Source organism: Oryza glaberrima, chromosome 4 (assembly GCF_000147395.1).
Source record: "Oryza glaberrima chromosome 4, OglaRS2, whole genome shotgun sequence".
In the NCBI taxonomy this organism is placed as follows: domain Eukaryota; kingdom Viridiplantae; phylum Streptophyta; class Magnoliopsida; order Poales; family Poaceae; genus Oryza; species Oryza glaberrima.
Genome location: NC_068329.1, coordinates 15,070,190 through 15,079,873, shown reverse-complemented (window position 1 = coordinate 15,079,873; position 9,684 = coordinate 15,070,190). Strand labels below are relative to the sequence as shown.

At 42.3% G+C, this 9,684-nt stretch overlaps 1 protein-coding gene across 1 annotated transcript; it reads left to right on the top strand.

The window, feature by feature from the left end:
* The first annotated feature begins 330 nt into the window (after positions 1–330).
* LOC127769993 (wall-associated receptor kinase 2-like) lies at positions 331–4,194 on the top strand. Its single transcript, XM_052295659.1, has 3 exons — positions 331–1,371; positions 2,518–2,682; positions 2,791–4,194. Exons 1-3 carry the CDS (start codon positions 417–419, stop codon positions 3,966–3,968), a joined length of 2,298 nt encoding a protein of 765 aa, XP_052151619.1. The 5' UTR covers positions 331–416; the 3' UTR covers positions 3,969–4,194.
* The last annotated feature ends 5,490 nt before the right edge of the window (positions 4,195–9,684 follow it).

Here is a 9,684-nt window from a genome sequence, read left to right as displayed (position 1 = left end):
TTAATGAATCTAGATATATGAATGTGGGCAATGCTAGAAAGTCTTATAACTTAAAACGGAGGTAGTATATGCCTATTTGAAAACAGTATGTGTACTCCGGAACAGTGTTCAGTTCTGAAAGAGAACAGTGTAAAACGACGTTGGAACCGACAGTCCTTAGCGAAGACTTGCTATGTCAAAGTCGTCGGGCGCGTACATTTATATATTACTCTTTATCTGCTTTAGTAGTTTTCGTGGTTTTAATTAGCACCCAAGTTTTTTTTTTTGAGAGAACAAGCACCCAAGTAGGTGTCGGACATGATAGTGCTACACCCTGCTCGTCTTTATATACGATTCCTCCATTCCTTGTGGAACTGAGGTTGCAAAAGTAGTGTGCTCCTGCTCCATCAGAAACACAGTTCATTATTAGCTCATCCATGTCTCACCACCGAGGAGCAGCTGTGGCTGCGATTTGCGCTGCATTTTATCAAAATATTTGGATATGGATGCTACTGCTCGGCGCGGCGCTGGCTGCCGACCCCCTCGCCGGTGCGGCAACGTCGTCGCAATGCCAGAACGCCACCAAGTGCGGTGGTGTAGACATCGTCTACCCGTTCGGCGTCAGTTCAAGCGGCTGCGCTTTGTCGCCTGATTTCGAAGTAGACTGCAACCACACCGGGAATGGCGTCCACAAGCCATTCATTTTTAAAAATGTTGAGCTCCTCAGCATCGATGTCCAGCTTGGTCAGGCCCGTGTGAGGAATCACATATCTTATGCCTGCTACAACATCTCGTCCGACGAAATGAACTTCTACAGGTGGTGGCTGAACTTTTCGGGCACGCCGTACAGGTTCTCCGACTCTGCTAACAAGTTCACAGTCATCGGGTGCCGGACACTAGCATACATCGCCGACGAGGATTACGTGGGAAGGTACATGAGCGGCTGCGTGTCCGTCTGCCGGCGAGGTGAGCTGATCGGAGTGACCGACGGTGTCTGCTCTGGAAAAGGCTGCTGCCAGACAGCCATCCCAAAGGGACTTGATTACTACCAGGTGCTGTTCGAGGAAAGTATGAACACGTCTGGGATCTATAATCGAACCCCTTGCAGCTATGCTGTGCTCATGGAAGCGTCCAACTTTTCCTTCTCAACCACCTACTTGACTTCACCGTTAGAGTTCAACAACACCTATGGCGGCCAGGCGCCGGTGGTGCTTGATTGGACTATCCAGACAGCCAACACTTGCAAGGAAGCTGAGGTAAATCTCGAGTCGTACGCTTGCAAAAGTGACAAAGTTAAGTGTATCGACTCCTTCGATAGAACAGGCTACATCTGTAGCTGCCAAGATGGGTACCAAGGCAATCCTTACCTTCAAGGTCCCAACGGCTGTCAAGGTAAATTTTCCTCTATTCTCCAATTATATAGCCAAAATTTTGAAATTGCGATTATTCTCGAGTATTCTAATTAACTAGTATGAAATAGCTGTAGCATGCAGTGAGGTGCGTACAAACAGCTTTCTTAATTAAGTATGCTTCATTAAACTTTTTGTTTATATATATATATATATATATATATATATAAAAGGGCGTTCGACCTTTAATTTGGTTATATAATTAAGCAGTTTCCCTCTACTCTACCGTACCATGAGAACTACCTCTAACCTCCCCCCGCCCCTCCACCCCAACAAAATCTTGATGGCACCAGCGTACCCAGGGTTTTCAATTTTGTAAAAGACTGGAATTTAGAGAGTCACCGCAATTTTTGCTATTTCTGAACCTTTTGAGCACGAAATTATTTAAATTTTAACTGAATTTAAATAAATTATAACCAAATTCATTAAACTTTAAAAAATCAAAAACATCAGGCGAGATAGTTGGGTAACTGGGTTCCAAAATTCCCGAAATTTCAAAGCAAAATTTCAATCCCTGATCCTACCCCTAACAGATACCCCAAAATCTAATCCGTCGCCGTCGCTTTTAAGGTCCATAGCAGTGGAAGACGTATATACATTTGTTGTCACCATTGCTGGTTTGGAACTACCATTTGGCTGTGTATTTTGCATGAGAGAGAAGCGTGGTGATGATTTTGGAATTCAAGTTTTGGCTGTATTTTGTTATTAGTCGACTGATGGGTTTTGGAATTTTCAGCTAACGGATGAATAGCAAGGCTGTTTTTTTTTTTCTAAAAATATTTCTAGTCTTTGTTTCATATTCTCATTTTTTCCATTTTAGATTTTATTTTTTTTCCCACTGTTTCCTGCCTCAAGATTGCCGGATTCATTTTTTATTTTACAAAATTATTAATCCCTTTTTTAAAAAATACCTATACAAATTCAACTTTGTTAGATAATTGCTTTTTTTTTTTTTTTTGCATGGGTACTTGGGCAAGGGGATCATGGTGAGTGACCGTGAGAAAAATGAGTACAAGGGCTAAAAGCTAATCAGCTTATTATTGATTAGCTTTTGTACTGTAAAAGGACCCTGTTTTTATAGATGCATGTAACGCTATATTTTTCTAAAAAACTTTTCATTTGATTGTAGATATTAATGAATGTCAACATGGAGAGAGTTACCCTTGCTATGGAGATTGCTACAATAAACCTGGCAGTTTCGATTGTCTGTGTCATGCTGGTAGTAGTGGAAATGCGACAATTCAAGGAGGATGCCGGAAAGACCTCTTATCACCGAAAACAAGGCTGGCAATTGGTACACATTTATTCCAACTCTATGTTACCTCATCTTGATCTGCTTGATCTCTGTTTAAGCATATCAGTTTCAAAACACTTTGCTTATCATGAATCTCTGTTTCCATAGGTGTTGTTGCCAGTGTATTGGCTGTCCTCTTTGGATTCCTAGGATGGGAAGTGATTCGACACAAACAAAAAATTAAACGACAGGCTCTATTAAGACAGACTGATGAGTTTTTTCAACAACATGGAGGCCAGATATTGCTAGAAATGATGAAAGCAGATGGAAATGATGGGTTCACCCTCTACAAGAGAGGGGAGATAGAGACTGCCACAAATAACTTCAGCAAGGCACATGTCATTGGGGAAGGAGGGCAGGGAACAGTTTATAAGGCTGTTATAGATGGAGTTGCCGTTGCAATAAAGAAGTGCAAGGAGATTGACGAGAGTAGGAAGATGGAGTTTGTGCAAGAGCTGGTCATACTTTGTCGTGTTAGCCATCCCAACATTGTCAAGTTGCTAGGCTGTTGCCTCCAATTTGAGGCACCGATGCTTGTGTACGAGTTTGTACAGAACAAAACACTACAAGAGCTGCTAGATCTTCAGAGGAGTAGGCGGTTCCATGTCACACTGGGAACCCGCCTAAGGATTGCTGCTGAATCTGCAGACGCACTTTCACATCTCCACTCTTTGCCACACCCAATACTCCATGGTGATGTGAAGACAGCCAACATCCTTCTCGCAAATGGCTTGGTTGCAAAGGTGTCTGATTTTGGATGTTCGACGATTGATGAGAGAACTCAGGCTGTACCCAAAGGCACACCAGGGTATATTGACCCGGACTATCTAGTTGAGTACCAACTCACAACCAGAAATGATGTGTATAGCTTCGGAGTCATTCTTCTTGAGCTTCTAACCGGTAGGAGGCCACTGTCAAAAGAAAGAAAAAGCTTAACACTGATGTTTCAGGAGGCTAGGTCCAATGGCACAATCATTGAGCTCCTTGACAGTGACATTGTTGATGAAATGAGCATGAGAGTGATCAAGCGGGCTGCAGATCTAGTGAGTCAATGCTTGGTTGTTCCGGGTACGACAAGGCCATCAATGACACTAGTGGCAGCGGAGCTCCGCCGATTAGCGGAAGCAGATGAAGTGAAGCGAAGCCCACAGCCACCATTGGTGCTCGAGGATCTGAGATTTATGGATATGGGCAGTACAACGAACACTTTGTATGGAGAGAGCAGGACGAGTGGGGCTTATAGCTTGGAGAAGAAAGCTGTGTTGAGTATAGAGTTTGCGAGATGATTGATGTATTACTTGTTATATTGATTCCCTTGTGTCGTTTTCTAGTGCGTGTTGGATTTAGTGTTCTTCCTCACTTTGGGGGTGGAGGATCTGGTTTAGTTCTTTTTTTTTTTTTGACTTGAGGATCTGGTTTAGTTGTGTGTGATAGTGAAACATTTGTTGTGTGGATGTGGAGTAACAGTACAAGAACCTGTAAAACATTATAGCATTAAGTGTATTCTATAACTAATGATTAGTAGAATTGTAATCTAACAAAACTATACAGTACTTCTTTTATTGTTGTTGCACATAAAAAGAAAACTGCAATACATCTCCGTTAGAAGAATTAGGGATTTATATCTTTTCATTTGTTAGTCTTAATACAATTGGGAAAACTTAAAATTAGCATCATTAAAGAAGTCTTTTTTGTATGTGCATATTTTCAGAAATGATTCTTGGTAACTACCCAATTCTAGCAGGAAAATAACACAATATACGAGCTTAATTAGAACTTATATTAGTATAGAAGAATATTGCCATCTAGAAAAATAAAGTTCATAAAAAAGGTTGCATCTAGACAAAGACAAATAGAACAATGTAGTGGCAGAGAATTAAATTTTGATTTCGAAGGAAGATTGCTGCTGCCCTGAAGGAAAATAAAAGTGCATCATGCATATTTTTGTTAAATAAGTCTGTTGTACTCATAAGGTTAAGCTGTTTAGTCCCGTAATTTTAGTCATAGTTTTTGATTGACAATTCCTGCATGAATATCAGATATCTCATTCACAATCAGAAGCAAAACTGAACGCATATATTTCATACAGCCTCAGAAATAAATTGAGGGTTCATATCCTTGCGCCGATCAATCCATCATTCGATGCAAAGCTGACGTATTTACCAATGAAATAGCTTGCTCTGTTCTTTTCAGCACGGAGGTTCATCCAGAAAGTAATTACCGGATTGTAATGCTCCATTAGTTATGCAGTGCATGGCGGATCGGCTGAGGAAGACACATCGGTATGGCTATATTACATAGGCTGTGTTTAGATCCAAACTTCACTCCTTTTCCATCACATCAACCTGTCATACACACATAACTTTTCAGTCACATCATCTCTAATTTCAACCAAAATCCAAACTTTGCGCTGAACTAAACACAGCCTTAGATAAATGATAGCTAACAAATAGTCAATTGTGTACTCTATTATGTTTGAATTGCTCTTTTACTGAAGTTCTGCCATTGCAAAGATATATAATTTCCTGAGAAACATGAACGAGCGATGAATTAATTGTATCCTGGGGAACATTGATTCCTTCAACATATCCATCCAACTATTGGACAAGGGGAAGGTAGCAGTTATTGGAAGGAAATGTTCACATCAGTTACCACCGTCTGTCCAATTGTCCATTTGACTGTACTTACTGGGTCGTCGTTTTACATCATTCGTCCGGATTTTTCTTTTATGTTGCCACAGCCGACGAAAACCATACCATTTGATTGGGTATTACGTCAAATCGTCAATGCAATTTTACGTTTCTGTACTTTTTTATTGTTGTTTTACATACCAAATTATGGAAGGCGCTTTTAACAAGAAATTTTAAGAACATAAGATGCAATAAAAATGTCGTACAATGGAATATATCAACAGTTGCTCCAAGTCGTGATTTATTCGGACGAAGTCGAGATACAACGGCGACTTGGTCAGGTCAATGGAGCATCTGTTGTTGGGAATGGCCAGTGTGCCAAACAGAGCACTGTCCATGCACGCAATGGATGATCGATACATCAACGTTTCGTACCCAAATTTTTTATCTTCAAGCTTATTTAAAAACAAACAAATATATTTTAAGTTTATAATAGTTAATATTTAATTAATCATATATTAATGGCTCACCTCGTTTCTCATGCTATTGAAAAATCTCACACTTCGCTGATTCGATCGCAGCCCAAATTCAACGAAGAGCATGTGCTGGAGGGATTTTTAGGTAATGGCATAATATATTTATTCGTTTTGCCTGAAGATTCACAGAGCCATAATCTTTTACTCCCTCCATTTCAAAATGTAAGACACAACCACCGTTAACCCAAAGACCAAGAAACAATTATTATTATTTTCTAGTTTGGATCACCGTAATAAATATAATGCATGCATCCAATAGAATTAGAGATCTTGAGGGTGGAGGATTTTAAAAATAATAATTTAATAGAGAAGATGTCCTAATTAATTGTATTCATGCATACATGCATGTCTTATATTATGGAAAAAAAGTAGCTGTGCCAACGGAGGAAGTATTAGGTTTTCCGTGCCAGGAAAAATCTTAGATAATATAATGCAGCAGTTGATGAAATACAAAATTTCAGCTCACATATATTTGTAATATACATGTAATTAAATTCCATACATGTTTTTTGAATTATCAATTACTAATTTTAGAATTGAATTAATAGTGTTAAACTAAGGGCCCAAATAAAACACCATATTAACTAATTTGAACTTGTAAAAAACTAAATTCTTGTGAGTCGCTGGTTGCTCGTATCGCATATTTTATTTAACACAAACTCTTAATACGATCTACGTACGTATTCACGTTGATATGATTCATCTAGTAAATGGTCGTATTTTTCTAGTTAATTTAAGGCTGTATAAATAAATTATATTTTTTAATAATGGAGTTTCATTAATCCGGCCTCTATATCCACGAGGGATATACACAGCTAAAAGAAAACAAGAGCACTTAGACTCACATCTCAACAAGGAGAACACACAACCCACAACCTACCTCAACAAGAACACACAACCAAAAAAGAAAAGAAAACCAAAACGACCTCGGCATACCCTTGCTTCTCTACTTCCTGACAAACTCTCCTGAAACAGCCAGATTTGATGAGTGGAATTTGTCTAGTCGCCACCGCACACCTAGTGCGGCGTCGCTGCGAACCTCCGTTGGTGTCATCTTCATCTGTTTTAGGTGAGCTGACACAATGCGCCGCCAGGTAGCCCACTTTCATCCATCGTCACTCGTCGATTAGTAGGAACAAGCCGACGGGATCGGCTTCCACTTTGCCGGATCCTAGGCCTCCACGCTCATAGTGTTGCAGTCGTCGTCGGAGGATGCTCTTCTGCCTTCCGGACTCTTAGCCTGCCGCTGCCCCTAGGGCTACTGCCCCCGATGGGGTCGACCTCCACCTGGTCCTCGCTGAGGGCCTTGCGCCGGTGCTCAGGTCACCGTTGTTCCGGGCCGCCGCCGCCCCTGGGGCTGCTGCCGTCACCAGTGTCGACCTCCGCCTACTACTCGCCGAGAGCCTTGCGCCGTTGCTCAGACCGCCGCAGTCCCGGGCTGCCGGTGCCCCTAGGGCTGCCGGCGCTGATGGGAGTCACCGCGGTCCCAAGCCGATGCAGCCCCTAGGGCCGTTCCGCCACCGGTGTCGACTTCCGTGGCTCCGCCTGCTCCTTGAGAGCCTTGCGCCGGAGCTCAGACCACCACCGTCCTGAGCTGCCGCTGCCCCTAGGGCCGTCGGCGCCGATGGGAGTCGCTGCCGTCCCGGGTCGACACAGCCCCTAAGGCCGCCTCCGCCATTCTTCCTGCCGCGGAGTGGCCGTTGACTCTTAGGCTGCCGCCGTCCTCTGCCGCCCCCACTGCTTGCCGAAGGAGCTCCGTCGCTGAGGCCTCGCTGATACTCGCCGCACTCCCGACCACCTTCTGCCGTCACCACCTCACACGGCCAGGCGCGTGCTCGGCAGTCTATGGCCGCCACCGCCGCGCCTCCACCTCTAACCTCCCCGCCGTCGCTGTCCTAGCCGTTGCGTGGACTGCATGCCAGCTCTGGCGGCGGCAGGGTCAGGTTTGGTGAGAGGGAGAGGAAGAGTCGGGAGAGAGAGGAAGAGGAAGAGTCGAAGAATCCTCAAAAATACTACCGTATAAATAAATTATATAGATGGATTTATATAGATAGATCATAGCTACATGATTTACTTATGGAAACTTCTTGTACTAATAAGCACTCCGTCCTTCAAAAATATATATAATTATATGTGTCTAGATAACTACTACATCCATTTCATATTAGAAGTCGATTTGATTTTTTTCTAAATAAAATTTATTTAGCTTATATCAAATATATAGAAAAATATAGTAATATTTTCAACATAAAACAAAGAAACAATTAAAATATATTCAATGTTAGATTTAATAAAACTACTTTGGTGCTATGAATGTGATTATATTTTTCTATAAACTTGGTAAATTTTTAAAAAAGTCTGACATAAAAAAAGTCAAAGCGGCTTATAATATGAAGCGAAGAAAATACATTTTAGTACGGAGAGAGTAATGTGCATGTAGTAGGCACTACTAGAGAAATAATCTTTGCTCAGTTGGCTGATTTCCACAATAGTCTCGGTTCTAGTAAAAACCGGGACTAAAAATTATTTTTATTCCCGGTTATAAAAATTTTGATCTTTAGTCCCGATTGGTAACACTAATCGGGACTAAAGATGATCTTTAGTCCCGGTTTATACCTTGTCAGAGCCATGTCAGGGCGCCGAGGATCTTTAGTCCCGGTTAGTAGTATCAACCGGGACTAAAGATTATCACTTTAGTCCCGGTTGTTAGTAACAACCGGGAGTAAATATCATTTAGATCTTTAGTCCCGGTTGATACTACAAACCAGGACTAAAAATTTGTCTTTAGTCCCGGTTGGAGTTACTAATCGGGAGTAAATATTTTTCTCCTATCTCTAATCGGTTAAGTCCCAGACTAGATATTTAGAGATAAGATCGCCCCTCTCCAACTCTCCCTCAGATAACGCTCCTCTCCAACTCCCTCCCTCAGATCCGATCCAGCCTCCTCCTGTCCTCCCCTCCCCTCTCCTCCTCCCCCTTCTCCCCTTCCTCCTCGCCTCTACTCCCCTCCGGCGGCGGGCAGGCGGCCGGCGGCGGCGGGGCCACGCCCGGTGATGGCTGGCGGAGCCGTGCCCCGCGGCGGCGGGCAGGCAGCCGGCGGCCATGGCGGGCGGAGGCAGCTGGCTTTTTTTTTTTAATATGTGATTATTGAGATGTATAATTTTGTGATTCATTGGACATTTGTATGGATCTGAGACGTATAATCTGTGATATATTTAATTTGTTTTGTATTTCTTAGGATTTGTGATGTATTTGATTTGTGTGTATAAGTAACTTTAAGATTTGTGATGTAGAGTTGGGATGTTACTTTGATTTAGAGATTTGGGGTTTAATTTGGGATGTGCATGCCACTCGATTCGATTCGGGAGAAAATAAAAAAGAAAAAAAAGAAAATGGGACCATCTGGACTGCCCGCCATCCTCTCTTTAGTCCCGGTTGGTAACAACAACCGAGAGTAAAGATCCCTCTCTTTAGTCCCGGTTGTTGTTATCAACCGGGACTAAAGATGGATCTTTAGTCTCGGTTATTTTAACCGGGACTAAAGATAGACATCTTTAGTCCCGGATTGCTACTTCCGGTTGGTAACCCGGAACTAAAGGGGGTTACCAACCGGGAGTAAAAAATGTTTCTCCACCAGTGAGGGAAGATAGTAATGCGAAGACTTCGTTGAGTTGGTCAAGTCGTCGTTAACCCGGGTCTTTTTCGTTTCTTTTAAAGTTCTGTGGCTAGTGGCCAAGTAAGGATCCATTCATCCATCAATGCTGGTTCCCCTCTTCTTCATATATACGAGCGTTCGTCGAACTAAGGCCAGTGTACAAGTATACACGATCAGAAAA